At 35.0% G+C, this 22,955-nt stretch overlaps 1 protein-coding gene across 4 annotated transcripts in view; it reads left to right on the forward strand.

Moving 5' to 3' along the window:
- Positions 1-22,955, forward strand: part of CNTN6 (contactin 6) — a 155,405-nt gene that overhangs the window by 55,034 nt on the left and 77,416 nt on the right. For 2 of the 4 annotated variants that reach the window (XM_060109747.1, XM_060109749.1), the window contains exon 4: positions 3,231-3,434. The exons of 1 other annotated variant lie outside the window; for it this stretch is intronic. In XM_060109747.1, coding sequence (XP_059965730.1) covers positions 3,231-3,434 — 204 coding nt within the window. Of the gene's footprint in view, positions 1-3,230; positions 3,435-5,742; positions 5,846-22,955 lie in introns of all 4 variants that reach the window. One more of the 4 variants, XM_060109746.1, reaches the window with a different exon arrangement.

Here is a 22,955-nt window from a genome sequence, read left to right on the forward strand (position 1 = left end):
TTTTTTCTTGGTGAAAGGGATGATAAAGATGGCAAAATTCCCACACTCCCACTTTCTCAAAAGTTTTTCTATATGGATCACGTTTAAGGTCAGAATAGCTGTCAATCTGTATTGCTTCCTCATCCTTTAGACAATTTTAAATCAGTATGACTAGTGAAGAATGTTTCAGGTGGTCTGCTTCTATCTGGAGAAGACTGCTAGATCACACCACAAATAATTAGCCTTTTTTTTTTTGGTATCTACCATGTCTTGCTTCTGCACCAGTTTTAATATAAGTGCAGATGACAGATATGACCTGCAACTTCTGTCTGGACAAGAGGCCCCTAGTTGCTTCATGTGCTCTCCTATGAGCTGTGATTTCTAAGTGTGTGATGTCCAAATTCATCTACAGCTGAAGATATTTTAACCATAACTAGTATATCCTCCTTTTCACCCCCAGCGCCTATACCTTCCACTTATTAGGGGGGAGGGGTCATTTCTGAACCATTTATATTCTTCCACTTTCCTAGACATAAGTTCAGTTCTACCTAGTTTCCACAATACATATAATTTTTAACCTTCATATAGTACCACACTTACAAAACCTTAATCCATGAGAATATTTTCCTTTGCTCAAAGATATCTGGCTAAAATAAAAAATGACAACACATAATTTTTGCAAAGATTTAGAACTCTAACTTTCATATATTGCTGATGGAGATATCAACCGGTACAACTTTGGAAAGTTCTGTAGTTTTTTATAAAGTAAAACATGCATCTATCCTATGGCTCATTCCTAAGAACTTAACGAAGAAAAATGAAAAGTCCACAGATAGTTTTAGAAAAGAATGTTTCAACCTAATGTATAATGGTTCCGAGATGGAAATAATTCATATGTTTTTCAAGAAGAAAGCAGCCAAACACACTTTGGTATATTCATAGAATGGAATCCCACTCAGTAATAAAAAGGAAAGAAGTACTGGTAGTCTCAACTACATAGGGGAACATTAAAATATGTTCAAGAAACCAGACGCAAAACAGGACATTGGGAGTTTGGGATTGAGATGTACACACTGCTATGTTTAAAATTGATAACCAACAAGGACCTACTGTATAGCACAGGGAGCTCTGCTCAATACTCTGTAATAACCTAAATGAGAAAAGAATTTGAAAAAGAATAGCTACATGTATATGCATAACTGAATCACTTTGCTGCACACCTGAAACTAACATGACATTGTTAATCAACTATACTCCAATATAAAATAAAAATTGAAAAAAAAATGTACATTCTCTTTGATTACATTTTTATGAAATTCCAATACTGGCAGAAATAATCTATGATGATAGAAATCAGGTAGTTGTTACAATGGTAAAGATTGACCAGAAGGGACATAAGAAAATTTCTGAAGAGATGAAAATGTTCCATATTTTATTTTGGGTTGATGGTTTCATAGGGTTTAGATTGTTACAACTAATTGGACTGAACACTTAGGATCTGTGCATTTTTTTTTTTTTTTTGCTGTACGCGGGCCTCTCACTGCTGCGGCCCCTCCCGTTGCGGAGCACAGGCTCCGGACACACAGGCTCCGCGGCCATGGCTCGCGGGCCCAGCCGCTCCGCGGCATGTGGGATCCTCCGGGACCGGGGCACGAACCCGTGTCCCCTGCATCGGCAGGCGGACTCCCAACCACTGCGCCACCAGGGAAGCCCAATCTGTGCATTTTATAGTATGTTCATTATATCAATTATATATGTCTCTGTATATTTATATTCATATTTATATATAAGATTTCCAGAGATTGATTGATGTTCAGCAAAACTGATATGTTCTTTTTCATCTTCATTCTCTGAGCAATGTCTGGCTGCTCATCTGCTGCTTGGATAGCTCCCAATCATCCTTCTGTTTTTTGTTTTGTCTTTTTTTTTTGCGGTATGCGGGCCTCTCACTGTTGTGGCCTCGCCTGTCGCGGAGCCCAGGCTCCGGACGCGCAGGCTCAGCGGCCATGGCTCACGGGGCTAGCCGCTCTGTGGCATGTGGGATCTTCCCAGACCGGGGCACGAACCCGTGTCCCCTGCACCGGCAGGCGGACTCCCAACCACTGCGCCACCAGGGAAGCCCCCAATCATCCTTCTGGTTTGAACATGGAAAAAAATTTTTTTAAGATATTTTTAATGTGCACCATTTTTTTAAACATCTTTATTGGAGTATAATTGTTGTACAATGGTGTGTTAGTTTCTGCTGTATAACAAAGTGAATCAGCTATACATATACATTTATCCCCATTTCTCCTCCCCCTTGCGTCTCCCTCCCACCCTCCCTATCCCACTCCTCTAGGTGGACACTGAGCTGATATCCTTGTGCCATTCATCGACAGATGAATGGACCATTTTAAAAGTCTTTATTGAACCTGTTACAAGACTGCTTCTGCTTTTATGTTTTGGTCCTTTGACCACAAGGCATGTGGGATCTTAGCTTCCTGACCAGGGATCGAACCCGCACCCCCTGCATTGGAAGACAATGTCCTAACCACTGGACCGCCAGGGAAGTCCCTAACATGGAATTCTTTTCAGAAGACTTTTCTGACCACAGATCATTCTAACTTCCTTCTATGGGCTCCCCACAGTGCTTCTGTCAAGCACATATCATCCCACATTGACATTATCCACACTAGTTGTAACTAGTTTAACTGGTTAAGCTTTATACGGCATAGGTTTTGCTTTGCTGTATTCTAAGTCCGAAAATGGTCACAAAATAGGTGTTCAGAAATTATGTAATGATTGAAAGATGGAATGAATGAATTCCAAGATCAGTGGTAGAGTCCTTGAACTTACATCTTGAAGTTAAATTTTTAGCAAGTACACCTAAACATGATTAATGCGGGCATCGTTCTGACTGCAAATTGAGAAACACTGCTTCAACACAAGAATTGCCGGAGAAATTCAGTGTGTATTTTGAGTCCTTAGTATTTTATATCTTATAACTTTTCTTAATAAGTTCATTCACTTATTCCCTTGACATCCTATCATCACATCCTTAATTATACAAAGCTAGTGATGGATAGGGAGACTGTATCATCCAAATTGGGATATATTTAACTATAAGGGAATATGACAATTACAGCAGGACAACACGCATAAACTGGACAAACAGGGGTATAATTGTATTCTACTTATGGAGAAGTAGGGCACAGAACTTTCAGGTAAGAATGAATACAGTAAGAATAATACTTATTTTTTCTGTTTTCTAGGTTTATCTTATGCGTGGACTTTCAATGATAACCCCTTATATGTCCAAGAGGACAACAGGCGGTTTGTCTCACAAGAGACAGGAAACTTGTACATTGCCAAAGTGGAGCCATCAGATGTTGGCAATTACACTTGCTACATAACAAACAAAGAAGCCCAGCGAAGTGTTCAGGGACCACCCACTCCATTAGTGCAGCGTACTGATGGTAAGATGATGAGTTATCTTAGGGATATACTTTATCTGTGGATCTTGAAACCTGGGGAGATCTGTAGAGCTTTCTGCTTCCCTCTGGTTCAGTGTAGCCATATCATCTATGAGGCGAGGTTTAATTCACAATATGATGAAAATCACAAAAAATAATAGAAAACTATATAATTTATCCACATAGCATAGTATAGATGATTCTGGGTATACTGTGCTATTTCTTCTCTGGCATTGGAACAGATCATCTTTTCTTTGCTTAAGAAGTATTTTGTTTAAAAAAACAATGTTTGGGAGAGTAGGCAGGTGTGTGGACATGTGTGGGTGCTGCCAAACTTATTGATTGAATTAATATATTTTCAATGGACATATGACACAGCTTCTCTTTAATGCCTCCTTCTTTTCCATATTTGTATCTTTTGTTCACCCTTTATTTTCCTGGTTGGCAAGGCAGGTAAATGATTCAGATCCAAGGAAAGTAAATCAAGTCAACATTAATTACAAGCATTCCAAAGAAAAATGAAACACAAGATTCATACTAATTATATTCCTCCAAGGAACATAATTCAGATTGGTCTCTGATGAGTTTTGTAGTTTAGTCAAGCCACAGCTGGTACAAGATTTAGAGAGTTAGAAAACCTAAGGAAGTCACTGAAGTAGAAAAATCCTCTAGTTGATTCTTTAATTACATATTCACAGTGGGAAATGTAAAGATGGAAAATCTGTTGATGCATTTTGTGATCAGATTCTGGACTTGAAATGTAACACTGTGTAGAGTTTTTCTCCTCTCTAAGGAGCTTAAGAAAAGCAGGAATACAATGTTAATGATGGCAAAAGAATCATGGAACTAGCTCCTTACAGGGAGTACTTATGACAGAGCTTTTATAATCACTAACCATTCAAATATATTTTCACAGTCTTAATTCAGAATTCAGCAACCACTAGATTTATTCATAAGTCCAATTTCTCCCCTTCAGTGAGTACCCTCTTCAAGATTGCAAGAACTCATGAGCCAATAATATGCATAGAAACGCTACCATATGTTCCTTTCTTCCCCCATCAACTCTTAGTTTCCTCTTTTCCTCTTCTTAATTCCTTCATTCTCCTCTATTCCTCTCCTCTATTCATCTCCTCTATTCTTTTCAACACATTTATGGTAAAAAATGACCAGAAGCATCTTACATAATATTAAAAAAACAAACAAACAAAAAACTCTTCTAAAAGTAGTCACTCAAGAAATATCAGATGTCAAAGAAATAGAAAACATAAAGTTTACCAGTTTAGTTGAATGAAGCAATACTCTTGACCTCCTCAACCATAGCCTCTTTGAATGTTTGGAATGATTAAGGTCTTAAAAATGAGGTATTTTCATTTTATATGTATTTCGTAAATTTTACTTTTTTTGTGTACTTGCACTGGCCACAATAAATCACTTATGTTAGGAAGGTATTATTCTGGTGTTTGGTAATATAAGTAAAAATAAAAGAAATTCAACATTTTTAAAGATGTTTTAAAGAAATTTAAACATTTTAAACAACAGTTTGTTGATGATTAAATTAATCAAGTTAATGAGGATAGCCTGGAGATAGAGATACATTTCTACTTTTTCCAACTCTTCTCGTAGATAGCATATTTACAATACCTTAGACTATTGTCTTAGTCTTATCTTAGCCCATATCCACAATTCCTTTTGAAAATTTTTAAATTATTAAAATAAATTTTTATAAGGGTACAGTAAACTCAATTAGCGGTAAAACCTTAATAAACCGACGTAAGAATATTTATGTCTTTATTTGTCCCAACTACTTACTTCAAAGGTTTTGCTGCAAAAGTACTGATATTTTGGACTGAGGTGCTGTATCAGATCTATTACACAGTGTTAGCTAAAAACTTCTTTATTCCTAAGCAGATCTGGCCCATGAATTCTGTGAATGGGTGAAAGATCCAAGAAATCTCTAGAGAAGAAACTTGCTCGATAACTCAGAAGCATTTTAAAGTTGGGTATATTCAGTTCTTAATTGGAAATACTAATTCTTTTTAAGATGCTGTTGTGGAATATAGGGAAATTTATAGGGAATGCCTCTATTCTGATACTTTGATATACCTTAAGTATTTCTTTTTTAGGGGAGAGAGGAACAAACTAATTCCTTAAATAGAATCATGAGGTTTCCTTGCCCTCTGTCACTCATTATAGTATAGAAAAATATTGTTAATTGAATGACAGAATAATCAGATTTTGGTAAATAAAGCATTTGCTTCATAGAAAACTTCTATTCTCTAGAAATGCTGCTAGCTCTTTTGGTATTTAACAGGTGTGATGGGGGAATATGAACCAAAGATTGAAGTGCATTTTCCTGAAACTATTCAAGCTGCAAAGGATTCATCTATAAAACTGGAATGCTTTGCCCTTGGAAAGTAAGGTTTTGTTTTTGTTTTTTTTTCCTGGTTGTTTTAATTAAAACAAACGAGTATTTTGGTATTCAAACGCTGCTCTAAGGTAAATTAGCAAATAGACTTTAAATGCTGGGCAGAAGTGGAACTTTCTGATTGGACTTTAAATAAACATGCCTAATACTCTGAAAGTGATTGGGGCAGCAATTTCCTCAAATGAGCCGATATTTACTTGAGTTTGAGCACAATGAAACCCGTTTAGGCAGCACATTGCAAAGGAATAAGTGAGCTTGTAAAAGACGGTGAGCAGCTCACTAAACTTTTGATGTATCCTTCACTCCATCTCATCCTACATCCAGAAATAAATTGCCTGGAGTGTCTCCTTGCTTAATTAATCAGCGACTCTTGTAAATGAAAAACCTGCACTGCTAGTGTCCAAAATAAGACTAATTAAAAGCCATTGTTCATAGTGGATAATTAGAATTGAGCCAACCCTGTCCTGGCAGTGGAGGTATTTTATTTTACTCAGATAGTGTTTATCAGCAGTAGGTTTGGAAAGCTTTGAAGCCAGCCAAATATCTGCATTTTTGCATGGAACATTGAGAACATTTCTTTGCTTTTTGGCAATATTCAAATTTTATTTTTATGCCCATAAACACCAGAATGAAGTAACAAAGTGATAGATAGATCAGATTTGCCATTTTAAAACATTGATGTACATATGAATTATCTGGGGGCACAGTTAAATTGAAATTCTGTAGATATGGGGTGACGTCTGATTGCCCCATATCTAACAGGCTCCGAGGTAATAGTGATTCTTCTTGTCTACAGAACATACTTTGAAGAGTAAAGGACTTGACTCTCACTACTACATTTAAGGGCTTACTTATAAATCCAGAGTCTATTTGTAATGTGGGCCTCACATTCAGAAATAGTGACTTACATTCCAAACTATGGAAAACATCCTTAAAAGTCTCCATCTTGTTATTAAGTAATATACTGAGAAATCCAAATAATGCTGGTTACTAAATCTTCTAGGTTCCTTTCTATGTATGAAATCTTGTAGCTCTTTAAATTAAATTTCTCAGGTTATACATTTTTCATATATTTAAGAGACCATATGTAATTTTTATACAATACTGGTCCCACAGTATTTGTCCAATAAATAATTGATTGATTAAATTATTCTTTAAAAAGTGACAAATTGAGGCTTTGTCCATTTTTGTTTGCCTGCCTTTTAAGACATGATGAACTTTCACCATTTTCAAGGTTTCTCAGAAAATAAAGTATACAAAAAACATAAAATGTCAGCAAAATACTTTGACAATTAGTTGATTTATTTTAAAAGAAAACCAATGAAAGATAGTATCTGAAAATAATATTAATAGTTTATTCTATCATGTTTGGCATCAGGAAATATGGATTCCTGTAACTTAAAAAATACTCATATAATAAATAACTGAAAAGGATTGAGGCTGGTTCTCAAGAATCTCATGTAAATAAATTTCATTTGTTAATCATTTATAACTAAGAATTTATATGACATACATAATCCTCATAATTATGCAGGGTACATAATATTTTTATTATGTATGAGTAAAATGAGGCTCAGATTGTATTAGTAACCTGTTCAATTTTATGCTTCTGATAAGAAAGAAAGGGCGATTCAGATTTAGACCCACCTGATTTGAAGTTCTGAACTTAGAAACTTTTGAGTAAATAGTTAAGATAACTGCTTTCCAAGTCAGAGGAAGCAGATTGAATTCCCAATTTTCTCAAGAGTTGTCTGACCATCAGCAAACATGTTGCTTAAGCTTTATGAATTTCCATATTCTCATCCAAAAAATGTTATAATGATACCTGTCTCCTGTGTTTGTTTTGAAGATGAGAGTGGATAATACATGTAAAAACATGGCAAGTCCAATGTGTATGTACAAAAAAAAAACCCTGAATGATAAAGTATACATTCATTGTTAAGTTTATACCTAAAGGAACTACTGCACATGAAATAAAATTAAGGAAGAATGGGAAAATGATGAGAATTACTTAATTGTACCTCATAGAAAATTGTCAAGGAAATATTTGATTTAATGGAGTATGCTTAAAAACACTTTACCTGACAAAATTAATGTTGAAATTATATTTATTAAATTATTAATATGGAATTGAAATGCCTAGGGGTTAAGATGGAAAGTCCAAAGCATCCACAGGGTCAAAGAGATAGTGTTAAAATGCCATGTATAAGAAACATATATTCTGTGTAACTGAAGTGCAGATCTAGTTCTCATTTCTTCAAATGAACAGAATGTGTATGAAAATGCTTTGTATACTTTGGAAAATATTATACAAATTTTAGCTACTAACAAAAAGAGTTTTTATATATGTTCGCCAATAGTTTTCAGAAAACAAGTTGCACTGTAGTTGAAACATTGCAAACATACTGAAGAAGCTTTCTAGTCCATTATAAAATTTGACATTTACCAAATACTTTACTGACTTTTTAAAATTTGCAACATTAACAAACATAAAAACAATGCACTCCCTAGACAATTAATTACATGATAGGCATAAATAACAATGTGAAAAGAACAAAATCAAACCACTTTTTAAATTATAAATCTCTATTTGCAGGTTTATTGCCAAGTATTTTACAAACTATTGAATGATAATTATAATCATGTTCTCTGACAGCTCTTTATAAAAATATTGCTGTTCAGCACTTGGTTTTGTTATTTTTTTTTCCAAATGTTGGGACTGCTTCGTATAAATCCTTTTAAATCTACTTGTTCACTTTCTGAGGTACTGCACTTCTCTGTAATAAGTTGGATAAACCCCAAACTGAAATAAGCTAATTGGTTCAGTGAGGAATAGAATCAAAGTTCTTTTTCTTATTAACAATGTTCCTAAACACTTTTGCTAACTACTGACTACTATTTATGCTATAAACTACACATTCATGAAACTAAGGTTTATATATTTTAGTTAATAAGAAAAAGGAGGGAAAGTAGGGAGGGAGGGAGTAAGGAAATCAGTAGGTGGATAGGTGAATAGGAAAGAGGAACAAAAAAAGAAAAAATAACACAGGTCAATGCCACATCTTATTTAGTTTTTTATTTTTAGGACCTACGACAGTTTCTGAAATACTGACTAGTTTTCATTAAATATTTGTGGAAGTACTTCCTAAGTAATTAGGAAATAATTCCCTTTATATTCTTTCTCTTGAATGGGTAGATTATTTTGGAATTTATCTTGCATGTTGTTCTCTGAGCTTCCTGGGTCTATGGTTTGGTGGCTGTCATTAATTTTGGAAGATTTCCAGTCATTGTTATTTCAGATATTTATTCTGTTCATTTCTCTCTTTGTTCTCCTTCTGGTATTCCCATTAGACATCTGTTGCACTGTTTGTAATTGCCCCCAGTTCTTGGATATTCCATTCTTTTGTTGTTGTTGTTTGTTTCTTTTTTTTTTTTTCCTCTTCATATTTTAGTTTGGGAAGTTTCTATTGATATTTCTTCTAGTTCGCTTACTCTTTCCTTCACATTCAGCCCACTGGTGAGCCTATCAAAGGCATTTTCATTTGTATTATAGTATTTTTATGTCTATAATTTTATTCTTGAATTTTAGAATTTTATTTTTTTTATACAGCAGGTTCTTATTAGTTATCCATTTTATACATATTAGTGTATATATGTCAATCCCAATCTCCCAGTTCATCACACCACCATGCCCCAGACCCTTTCTTAGAATCTCCTTTTTTTCTGCTACATTAATCATCTGTTCTTGCATGTTGTCTGCTTTTTCCATTAGAGCCCTTAACATATTAATCTTAGAAATTTTAAATTCCCAGTCTGATACTTTAAAAATATTTGCCATATTTGAGTCTGGTTCCAATGCTTGCTTTGTCTCTGCATTTGTACTTGTCAATGGGCCTTTTATACATTTTTTGTTGTTGCTGAAACCTAGATATGATGTAACAGGTAAAAAGAAGTGATTTTACACTAGATTTTGGTGTATATTTTTATGTTTATTTGGCAGGGAGTTAGGCTGTGTTTACTGTTTGCTGTAGTTGTGGTGTCAGAGGCTAAAATTTCTTCCATTGTTTTTGTTTTTCCTCTTGTCTTTGGGTTTCCCTAGAGACTCTTTCTTAAAGACTGAGGTTTGCAGTTTCTTTACCTGTAACCCCCAGCTATTATTCAGGAGCCCTATTGATGGTATGAATGTCCTTGTTAGCTAATTCTATAATCTCTGTAATTTATGGATCTGTTTCTGTTGACTGCTTTTTCTTCTTATCATGATTCCTATTTTTTATGCTTTTTAGTTTATCTAGTAATTTAGATTGAATTAGAGACATGATAAATGTTGTTATTGAATGCTGCATTGTGGTATATTTATTTCAAGTATTGGATTTTATTGATAGAAGTTAAGTTATGATGAATCTCATCTTTCTATAGCTTATTATTAAGCTTCCTTGGGTAGATACAGAGTAGTTGTTAGTCTAAGGCTTGTTTACTACTAAGATGCATCTCCCAATTGAATGCTCTAAGTTTGCTAAGTCTCTCTTCTCAGGCTTGGTGGAACTCTAACATCTTCTAGCCCTGTTTGAGATCTAAAATTTGTTCTTTGCCCAGCCTCATGTGACACTCTTATGTAGATTTTTGGAGCACTTTCTTTTTCTAGTCTCATCCTCTCTGATACCTTGCTTTGCAATCCCAGCCACTTCAGTCACCTGTGTCTCCTCAACTCAGGGATGCAGCCTTGTCCTATTTATGTTTTCTTCCTGATTCCATGTTCTCGAAAGTGCCTATAGGTCGAAAATCAGGGATGCCAATGGCTTACTTCATACATTTCCCCTCCTTTAGGGATCACAGTTTTGTGCTACCCATTGTTACATCTCTGGAATCAGGTTTGTTTCCCATTATATTTGTCCAGTTTTCTAATTGTTCCCAGCAGGGTAAATATAGTTCCAGTTAATCCAACATCTCCAAAACCCAGGTATTTTTTAAGGCTAATTGTGAAGGTAAATAAGGTGAAGTTTAGAGAAATGAAATGACGATAAACGTAAGTTGTAAATCTGGGATTCAAATCTAAATACCACTGATTCTGACTTCAAAACTCATGCTCATAGCCGTTTGACATTTACATCAAATTATCCTTTTAATATACAAATTAATTCCCCATGTGCAGATGTAGTTAGCCCTCAGTTCTGTAAATGTTTTCCTTAAAAAAGGCTTGAAACATTTCAGCAAAATGGTAAAAAGATGTTATTTGGGGAATGAAATTATGGATGTATTTCCCATTTAGATTCTCTGTAATTACTAATAATTCAGCAAAAAAGTAAGTTCAATTTTATACATTAATTTTTTAAAAATAATTCAAAAGATAACCTTTTCAAAATCCAAGTTGCTTTTGAATGAGAAGAAAGAAGTGTTTCTAAAAGTCAATCAGGGCCATTGTGGAGCGTACACCCCTCTGGTTTGTATGTGATGATGGTAATATCTACCATTTATAAAAATCTGGGGTAGATGATTAGGGAGAGCACAGAAAACATGCCAATCAACCTAGGAGTCTGCTGCAATCATGCAGGCAGGGAGTATAGAGAGTGAGGTCTATAGAAGGCTGGCTAGAGTGTTTACTCATAGACCTTAACCATCTCAAACCACCACAGGCTAATGTGAGTATAGAATAATTAAGACAAAACTTCAGATACCTGCTTGAACTTTAATTACTATGACTTTGGGGACATGTAACTCACTTTCTATGTTAGAGTTTCACAGCTGACATGATCACAGCTTTCAACTCTCAGTTTTGTCTCATTTGTTTAACGTGGCAGACTCTTAATTATCTAAGCTGCAAATTAATTGTATTGCGAAATACCCGAGAAACTCCTTGGATAGGTGCTATGCAAATGTAGTATGACTGACTTATAGATCTGTGTGTCTCCTCTCAAGAAAATATAGGCCTTTGCTCTTAGTAAAGAAGTTAAACTGATATCCCTCATAACTCTCCTACCACTCTTGTAAACAACCAAACACATTTACTTTTCTTTTCTTTTTTGTGTGTGAATCTTAATTTAGTAACTTTGCTGTCAGTGCTCTGGAATGTAAATAAAATTAGTCGCTGCACTAAATGTTCCTATGTGTTCTGGAGCCTTCACACAGAGGACTATATTTCTGTATACATGTATATCTTATTTATTTTGTTCTAATTTATGAAGAAAAAGATACTCAGCTTGGCTATTAATGTCAAGCAATAAATTTGAAGTCTCACCAAGATGCTTTGATCTATTCCAGAACTTTCAGATGACAGAGCAGCTATTTGATTTTGCTGTTCTTTTTACACATATGGACATCATTGCATGTCATACCACAGAAAGGCTGCTCAAGACACTCAAGATGACAGTAGTATTTTAAAATCAAACGAGGTACATTCAAATTTTTCAGACTTTTAACACTTGGTTTAAAAAAAAAGCCAGAGAGATATCTTAAAATTGTCCCATTTGAATGTCTAATAAGCAGTTTAGCTTTTTATTTTCCTCATTGAGTTGAATGGATAGAGGGCAGACTATTTTCCTAACAGCTTGTCCCGTTTGCCCCACAATGTATACTGAAGCCTACTCATTAGGTTCTCACTAACTGCTTTGCTTTTTTATCATGATCTTATATTGCTTGGCATAAAATAGTATGGTAAGGTCCATGCAAATCTGAGAACTGACAAATGTTCAAGCCAATCTTTGAAAAATTGAAAGACAGTAACCCCTCAACAAAAACACAGTCACACACACACTCACCCTGGGGCTGAAAGATTTATCAGCAGATTTACTAACATTTCAAGGCAGCATTGTGTTCTGGAAAGAGTACAGACTTTGAATTCAAAGAGATCAGGGTTTAAATTCTCAGATACCCTGTCAATAGCTGGGCCGCTATGATCAGTTTTCTTATCTGTAAAACAAAGCTAAAAACTACATAGAGAGATGGACAGATAGATAGACGACAGAGAGAATAGGATTGATGTAAGGACTGGAAATACTATTAAACTTCCCTACCAGAGTCCCTGGCTTACAACAGGCAATCAATAAATTATAACAATTTTATTAATTGTGGTCATTGTCAGTGCTGCTTTGGCTGAGGAGGTAAAAAGGAATACACAGGAGGGAGAGAAGGAGTTTCTGCATTCTTTTTCTGTGCTAACATAATCCTCAAGGACTTGCTCAGAACAATGGATTTACCATTTCTAAATAACGTGTTTAATCTTTATAGGGATTATTGACATTCCCTCATTTATTTATTTGGCAAATTAAGCTCCAGTATCTATTAACTTAGCAAATATGCATTAAATACCTCATTCAATAATTAATTCCTTTATTCCTTCACTTAGTCAGAAGGAATTCTCCTGGCAGCAGATGCTAGGCTAGGCCCTGGGGAAATAAAGATGATATAAAGGCCCCAGGGAGTTTGCAGGCTACTGAAAATAGGATTGGTGTAACAATATGTGATCATACATTTTTCCTGGGATCTGCTCTTTCCTTACAAACTTTCAATGAAGGAAGATTCAAGGATAGTCACTCTGGGAGCTTTCCCGATTATCCTTTCCCCAGGTTACTCCTTGTTAAATTGAGACTGGAGACAGTCTCAATTCCTTTGGTAGAACTAATGTTAGACTGTTATTGAAGGGGTCCTTCGTATCTCTTAGAAATAGAAGATTCTTGCTTCTTTTTCTCCCATTTCATCAATACTTTTTTTTTCAAAATTAATACTTTTGAAATAACAGTTTTAGAACAGAAAAATTGAGCAGGTGGTATAGTGAGATCCCATATAATGCCACACACAGTTTCCCCTATTATTAACATCTTACACTAAGATGGTGCATTTGTTACAATTAATGAACCAACATGAATACATTTTAATTAACTGAAGTCCATAATTTACTCAAATTTCCTTGGTTTTTACCTGATGTCCTTTTTTTATTCCAAGATTCCATCCAACATACCACATTGAGTTTTCTTGTCTCCCTAGGCTCTTCTTGGCTGTAACAGTGACTCAGACTTTTGTTTTTGATAACCCTGACAGTTTTGAGGAGTGGTGGTCAGTTTTATTGTGGGATGGCCCTCTATTAGAATTTGTCTACTATTTTTCTTATAATTAGTCTGAGATTATGGGTCTTGGGTAAGAAGACTACAAAGGTAAGGTGCCATTTTCGCACATCATATTAAGGTTACTCTCTATCACAATGATCTATGGCTACTGATGCTGCCCTTCATCACCTGGCAGAAGCAGTTTTGTCAGGATTCTCCACCATAAATGTACTCATTTTTCTCTCTTTACATTTGAGTCTTTGGAAGGAGGTTAATATGTGCTGTCCACACCTAATGAGCAGGGAGTCATGCTACACCTCCTCTAATCTATGTAATTTATTTGGAATTCTTCCTCATGGGAGATTTTTCACTTCTCCCTCCTCATTTATTAATTTATCCAATCCTTTATTTATATCAGTATTGATTAGTAGATATTTATTTCATACTTTGGGTCATAACCCAATATTGCTTTATTTTGCTGCTCAAATTGTTTCAGCATATTCCTCTGTAAAATGCTTTAAAAATTTTTTTAAATGTACACTATGAATGTATCTCTGGGTCATTAAACAGTTTTCTGTACCCTCAATTGTAATGACAGTGGAGTATTCAGATGTATGTTTTCAGCCAGCCTCCTAATGGTGGACATTAGGTTTCCTTTAGTTTTGTTTTCATTTTTTGTTGTCATGAATAATGATGTAATGCATATTCTTGTGGCTATATTTTGCCCATCACCATGTGAACTTCCTCAGTATATTTTTTTAAAATTAGAATTTTTGGATAACAGGAATATAAAAGCTAAGGTTTCTGATACGCGTTGCCAAATTCTCCTGAAGAACCACTGCAGAGGATCCACTTTCAAAGACCAGGACCCTAGGTTACAAGTTGGGTCTCTTTTGATCTTACACACATGCTGAATTCAATGTCAAACATTCCTTTCATTTTTTTCATTTCAAAAACCAAAATTGGATTTTTACACTGCTGTTTCCAAAACTAAATTAATTTAAAGGTTCTAAAAATCATCCAAGAAGAATATATATACTTCTGCAAGTGACTGTTCATCCTTTCCATTCCAGTCTATCACCACTTTTCTCAGGAGACCTACAGTTCTTACTTTTTAAGTAACTGGCAATTGCAGGAGAGAAAGATTTCAAATCCAAGTTGGAACTGAGCTGAAGGAAAAGAAGTTACTTCCTTTTTTCCAGCTGACCTTGGAACCCATCTCTAGAACCTTTATTGGAATTTGGAGGCATCTCAATATGTTAAAAAAAACTCTATGATTTCATCTTCTGGCCCTTGGACAAAGGAACTCTACCCACTGATTATAAAACATGTTAGCTCATTAGGTGAAGAATATATTTCTAAGAACACATTATACAGACTAAAAAGGTGATTCTCGTGTTGTAGCTGGTTAGCTCATGCAGTAGCAGAAAAACATGGTGGTTTAGAGCTCACTATGGAAAGACAGACTTTAGCTCAAAACTTTTCTTTGAAAACTTACTGTGTGATATTGGGCATGTTACTCAACCTATTCTAGTCCCAATCTCCTCATCTACAAAATGTTAATAGCAATAGTACTGTGTCTCATGGTATTATTATATGGTTTCAATGAAGCACTTAGCACAGTGCCTGGCATATAATGTGCTCAATAAATGTTAAATATATTAATAATAGAATGATTAAATATAACAAACCATATACAATGTCTCCTTTATATGAAAGTTTATGATTATGAGCAGAGCTAAGGTCAAGCCCTATAATTCTTAAGGAGTTATAATTCTGAACATAATTCTGAAGGAACATGTGCCTCGAGAACCTACCTCAACCAAATTATCATTTTCTCTGCTGTAGTGCAACATAGCACTCATATGATTGGTGAAGTATTTATTTAGGGTTAATATTATGTATTAATAAAACATTATGGAGAAGCTGTCAATTAACTGCTAAGTGCAGTATCATTTTCGGCTCTACCACACCTTGAATTATAGGCTCCAGTTTTATGTTTCATGTGCAAATTATTACTGACATTGTGGAGTAGAAAATAGCAATAAAGTCTTAGGGACTCTTTGGATGATAGAACCTTCCTGTCCCTATGTGATGATCATGGTAATAAGGCAACTTGGTAAGCTTTATTATTGGTTCAAACTTTATATTTCAGAATGTATTCTCATAGTATATCCTCATTTTATCCTTTCAAGAAGACTTACGTACCCATTGTTACCTCTAGTTATAAAGAGAAAGCTGAGGCTCAGAGATGTTAGGTAATTTGCACTCATTTACACAAAACTCACCTGTGTCCTTTTACTCTACATGTAAGTACTATTCTGCTACCACTGCTCTTACGTCCAAACTGTCTGTGGCTTTTCAATTGGCTTCAGCTACTGTAGTGCCAAGTGTCAAATACCAGATAAATACATGCACATGATAACATTTTTCCCCCAAGGGAAACCTGGTATACACACTGACCAGTAGAACAGGATCATGACTACGTTTAGATCACTCAGAAAAAAAAAAAAAAAAAAGATTTTCCTTTTTACATAACAGTAAGATTGCTTTTCTACAGAACTCATGAATTTATCCATATTGTATCCCCATAGGACAATCTTACATTCCAAGTTCTTTGTATGAATATTTCAAGTTGAGGAAATGAAAGGAGCTAGCTGAACAGTCTGAAAATTTAACAAAGGCACTCCTTGCTGGTTTTGTTATTCTGCTTCCCTCTCTTCGATTAAAAATGGCCACTGACGGGATTTTCTGAAATGAGGTTCAAGTTAAGAATAATCCCAAATATAAGCATCTTAGGAAACAGGTTCTCTGTACCAGTTTCTAGTTAAAAACTTGGTATGGCCTGGATTTAAGCTGTGGATAATGAGATTTAAGAAATCCAGGGAAGAAATATAAGCTTTCTCAAATAGCACTAGTAATGAAAATTCTATTTATGGGCTAAAAGTATAGAACTGAAGCAGAGTTCGTACAAGAGTGTGAATAGCTTTAATTTAACTTCCAGTTCAGGTTGAACTAGGCCAGAGGGTTAACAAATGTATTCTCTGCCTCCAGATAAAATTAATGGGATGCTCACTCTGTAAAAGCATAATGACAAGAGAGTAAGGAATGAAAGTCCTTATTTATGGCAATGCTTATTTAAGAAGCACAATACCAGAGGGAGGGGCAAGAAAGAAAGAAAGAGAGAGAGAAAGAGAGAAAGAAAGGAAGGAAGGAAGGAAGGAAGGAAGGAAGGAAGGAAGGAAGGAAGGAAGGGAGAAAGGGGGGAGAGAAAGAAAGAGACAAAAAGAGGGAAAGAGTAAGCAGGAGGGAGGGAAGGAGGAAGAAAGAAACTTTGCTTTTATGATCTAGTAGTATTTTAGAACTGTGAGGACTCACATTTCAGGAAAATATAGAAACAAAATAAGAAAAGGCTTTTGCAAAGTTTTTTGAAATACACGGTTCATGAATGCCTCATCTATGGTCTGAGGAAACTTTGGATGAGAGAGTTGCTTCAAATTGATTTTCTTTATTGAGATTTGTATCCAAGCTGGATTTTGACACCATATTTGTGAAGATTAAAAAAAAAAAAAAAAAAGGAGTGGGGAGGAACTGGAACTGAAAGGGAAATGTTGCCAGAAATGGCTGATACCTGTAGTTAGGATGATGATGGCACCATGTATTTTAACTTAACCTTTAAACGACAGAGTTCCAAGACATTTAATAATAATCTCCATTCTGAAGACCCTTCAAAGATCTCCCTTGCTGCATGGCATTCTTCATATATTAACTTTGCTCTTTAAATAGATCACTTATTTTAAATTAAAATGAACTGCCAGAGAATATTACATCACTAATATCATCATCATGGACAAACTAGGTAGATTCTAAATAGAATGCTAAAGCCACAGAAGGAGAAGGAGTCTACTAGTGCTAATAACTGAATGGGTGGCAACTCAGAGAATTGGAAGGTGGATCACAGTAAATTAGCCTGTACTGGAACTCTAAGTGGAAGAGAATTGGCAGGTAATAATTTAGCAGAAATTACCTGTCTAAACGTGAGTACCATTCCAAAAAGGTAATTAGGATTGTTAACAACTTCCAGCTGAGTATTTAACTCGACATAAGGACACCATCTGTCACAATCCTGGTATACAGTAAGCACTCAATTAATGGTTATTAATATTCATAAATAAACATTCAGCTTTCTTACAACGCATTTTTTTTCTCTTTGGAGAATGTTGTCTAATTCCTTTCCTCTCTACCGTAATGGCCCTAGATGATAAGCCAGGCTGAAAAAAAAAAAGTATTTTACAGCAAAGCATGTTATATCTCATCTGAGAGATCCCTGCGCTCATGAGGAGGAAATGAACATGACTGCTATGATCAGAGGCATTATCTCTTTACCAGCCAGTGTATTAAACAGGAGGAAAAAGGAAATTTACTTCTAGAGACATATGTGCATGCTTGTGTACCCATTTTGTTCACAGTATGGAGATTTGATTTTAGTTTATGTATGATTCATAAATCAATTTATGTCAAATGCCTAGTCATATGGAGTTCTTAAAGGAGAATAGAAAACATATAAATATAAGCTAGGAATCTGGCTTTTGAAATGATAACAGTAACATAATAATCTTAAATTATTTTTTAACTTGTCATTAACACAAAAAATATATTGTTTAAAGTGTTCTAGACAGTTTGTTAAACACATGAAATGTATTATATCATTTAATCTTCACTCTAATCCTGTGACTTACATACTAGTGTTAAGCCCTATCCTATAAATGAGAATATTTATGTTATAAACATGCAATAACATATAGCTGGTAAGTGTAAAAACTGCACTCTTCTCTGTACTGTATAAATAGTATTCTATTATAATAGCTTTGTTATTAATATTAGCACTAGTATTACTATTATCATTTATACAGAATGGTATCTCTTGGAAAAATTAACTTGCATTTAAAACTAAAGCTCATTACTAAAATAATTTCATCTTTTGTTGATTTTAGTTCTTTCTACCCACTGTCCATTTGGCATGTCTTCAGAAAAGAGAGATGGTGTGAAATCTAAAGCAATTCATTTAGTGTCTTCATAAAAAGTGCCCAGACTAGGGCCTCCCTGGTGGCGCAGTGGTTAAGAGTCCGCCTGCCGATGCAGGGGATACGGGTTCGTGCCCCGGTCTGGGAGGATCCCATATGCCACGGAGCGGCTGGGCCCGTGAGCCATGGCCACTGGGCCTGCGCATCCGGAGCCTGTGCTCCGCAACGGGAGAGGCCACAACAGTGAGAGGCCCGCATACCGCAAAAAGAAAAAAAAAAAAAAAAAAGTGCCCAGACTAAATGGGAACTTTTCATTAAAATACACATTTTACATTTATTCTCCCTGATCCTATATCTCACATTACCAGTGGTAATCAAGAGGCTCATGACATTCATATTTTGTACTGACATAATAAATCTGAAAACAAAATCTCAATGCTTAATTAGTAACTGTAAAATCATATAAAACTGCTTGATTTTTCTCTCATTAGAAATTTTGTTAACATGAAATATAGCCACGAAACGCACTTGATAAGACTTTTGATTAAAAAGTTTAAATGTTTGAGTGACTATTTTTTGATAGTTTAGTTGCTCTGAGAATTCTAAAATATCTAGAGTATAAAATATAATATCCTGAAGGAATCTACCATATCATACAATTCGATCACACAGATAGAAAATAACATAGCTAGGATTTGAACCCAGGCATTCAGACACTATTTGTAAAGTCTTTTTTTGGACGAAAGCAGCAGGAAAATTACTCAAAAAGGCATAAGACAAAAAGAGACTGTATTGACTAATGGAAATGTCCAAGGAGATTTTTTTTTTTGGAGGGGGGCCATCAAGCGTGACTTAATCTAGACCTGTAAAGAATTCCAAGTTTCCTTCTTCTGTGTTAGCTTTGACTTTCAAAGACACTTTCTCCATGTGGTGGAAAAGTGTTGCCTAAAAGCTCCAAGCTATATCCCACTGTCTGAGGAAACCCTAGTGACAAAAGATCCTCTCTTTAATAACTCCTCCAAAAGCAGTCCCAGAACTGAGTCTAGTTGTCTCTGATTGGGTTGTCTTAATTTCCAGAGTTGACCAACCATGGTGGCCACGGTACACCAGCTTCTAATGGCAAGACCTGAATCTTGTACTCAGTCCTGCAGCCAGAGGTATAGTCCTCCCAATTCAAATCAGATGGACTAAAGATAGTAAGCATTGGGTTTTCTAAGGAAAATCAAAATGCACACACAAAAACCAACACATGTCCACTGCAGACTGAGAATACAGAGGTCTAATTCTTATACCCTTCTTCAAAATTGAAAGTTATGTTAGAAGCCAGTTCACTGAATCTTATAAGCTTCTCAATAGTTGAGTGGTTTATGAGAGAAGATATATCACTCCAAACATAATTGAGGTAAGAAAAACAAGATCTAGAGGATGTTCTTTAAGTGAGAAACTTATGTCTCTCTTCAGCCTCATGACTCTTTCACATTTCTTGCTTTCTAATGTAATTTTGACCCTACAGAGCATTGTTCTGAAAATATAAACCACACTCATGGTTTTTCACAAGGATTCTACTGCTCAGTTTTTGGTCTTATAAGCCATTAATGTTCACTTCCACAGAATATCATTTTTATGTGTCTAGTGGCTATACAGAAGTACCATATTGAGAAGTACATACAGTTGGTATTGTAATCAAAGTGGAACATGATTAGAGCATATTGGGGGTTCTAATAAACTGGTTTTCCAAGAAGTAGATCTTGAAAGGATATTTTTTTTAAAGTGACTTTTTAGAAGAGTTCTTATGAAGAATGCATCAGAGAATGGACAAGCACACCTGGGAAAAAGAGTAGCCAGGCAGAGTATAATATCATGCAAAGTTCCACAGAAGATAAATTTGCCTCAGTCTTGTACAGGAGTTCTAGAAAGAGTACAGGTCACACCTAGAGGTATTCCACCATCAGGGGCAGGGGAGCTGGAGTATTTATGCCTCATTTAGTCAGTTATTGGTTGAGAGTTGCCCCAGGGAGTATGTAAATTCCTAACTGTTTTCAGCTCTTTTTTTGTGAAGGAAAAGTTAGCTACAGCAGCTTAAGGGTAGTTGACAGCAAAATGATGCATGTACTAACTGTTGAGGGTGAAAGCACATCAGGATTTGGGGTGCTAAGGGATAAGAAAGAAAACGGGTGAAGCACTGACATTACCTGCTACACTACTTCTATTGGAAAGGTGTGTCTATATAGGATACGTCATTTTATCCTTCAAGGGAAAAATGCTTGTCCAGAGACTCCAGTGTCCTCACTGAGTTCTTTTGGAGGGAAAGGTCAGAATAATTGGGATTGGTGGGACTTGTTCTTTTTACCCCCACTTAATTGGGCCACTTAAGATGGTGATTCACTTTTACAAAAACACAAAAACTGAAAGCTATCAGAGGATGATTTTACAGTAGCTGTGATGTCTGTTTTGTCTTGTAAGCACATAGATTCTGAGACAAAGAAACCTGGAAATAAATCCCAGCTGTGCCACTTTCACTTATAAAAAGAGAAAATGAAATTATATTTACACATTATACACATAGTGCTTGGCACACAGTTTGTGGTTAATAAACCGTAGCTCTTCATTGTGATATTATTATAGTTATTATTATTAAATGTCAAACCATTCAATTTCTGGTTCAGAGATTTAGATATTTAGTTAGGTTAAAAACTGACTTCTGTCTTCATAGTTAAAATAAAGAACAATGATATAACAATGGGAAAATAGCCTTCACTGAAATTTTTTTTTTGTCTGAATGTTTTAGGTTAAAATGTTTTTTAGTTGAATATTTTGCATGTATTTGTCATAAACCTCAGAGATACACTATCATAAAAAGACAACAAAGGATCATGAATTCAGATAAATATCAGAACATCTATTTATAATATTTTTCTCTTTGTAAATAAATTTTCTTAGAATTTTTCTATTACACGGGTAATACATGCTCATTGTAGGAAAATAATGGAAAAATTGAGATAAGTAGAAAAAAGGAGAATAAAAGGCATTCATATTCTCACCACCTATAGCTACTAACTTTTCATGTTCACATACACGTTACATGTATTTTTAAGAATTGGATAATACTGCCCCAGACTTGATGAAGATCTTTCTCTGTGAGTAAACTTTCTTCTAGAACTTTATTTTTATTCTTAGTTTGGTATTTCATAAAATGAATGAATAAGAAAACCAGTTATCTGGGTTAATTGTTGGCAAGAATATGCCATTTTACTAAAATATCAACCTAAAGTTGTGGCAAGTGGCAAAGCTTTTTAAAAGGACAAAAACAAAACTTATCATAATACATAATGATGTTGTGTTTAACAAAATTCAAGTTGTATTTGTCACTATATGCTAATTCTGAGAAAAACAGATGAATCAAACATTGATTGGGGAGTATGTTTCCTGTGAAATATGTGTGAGCACATGTATGACTTTCTGCATGATGTATATCTTTGATTTGCACAGCAGGATCATCACTGTTTGCAATAAAAAATTCCTGAGCCTTCATCAGTTTTCCTGCTTTAATTGAAGTCTCTACTCAGTCATCACCACCAATTTTCTGCAGTTGTTACTGCTCAGACTCAGTAGATCTTCATTTGTCAACCACTTTGTATGTGACTGAATGGTTCCCCTACATCAGTTTCATGGACTTGAAAAAAATTCTGCATCTTCTACAAAGTTTATAATTTGGCTTTGCAAAATGATTTACTAGTATTATTATTATTATTTGAAATATGTTTAGAACAGAAATATTTAAAGCCCTGAAAATCCATAAGGGAATGAAGAATTACTTGAAAGTAAGAAAGGAAAGATGATAGTGCGAATAGATTGGGGATTGATTTAACAAATGATTGATTTATTAGGTAAGAATTTCTGGTTATAACTTTATTTATAACCTACATTTCTTCATATTCTATCTGTACAAGTGAGGCCTTCCTCATCATGTTATTTTTGCTGTTTTAAAAGATAACCGTATTAGACTAAACATATTAGATTTAAGACCTTTAGCTAAATT

This window comes from Mesoplodon densirostris, chromosome 10, assembly GCF_025265405.1.
Source record: "Mesoplodon densirostris isolate mMesDen1 chromosome 10, mMesDen1 primary haplotype, whole genome shotgun sequence".
NCBI classification, from domain to species: Eukaryota; Metazoa; Chordata; class Mammalia; order Artiodactyla; family Ziphiidae; genus Mesoplodon; species Mesoplodon densirostris.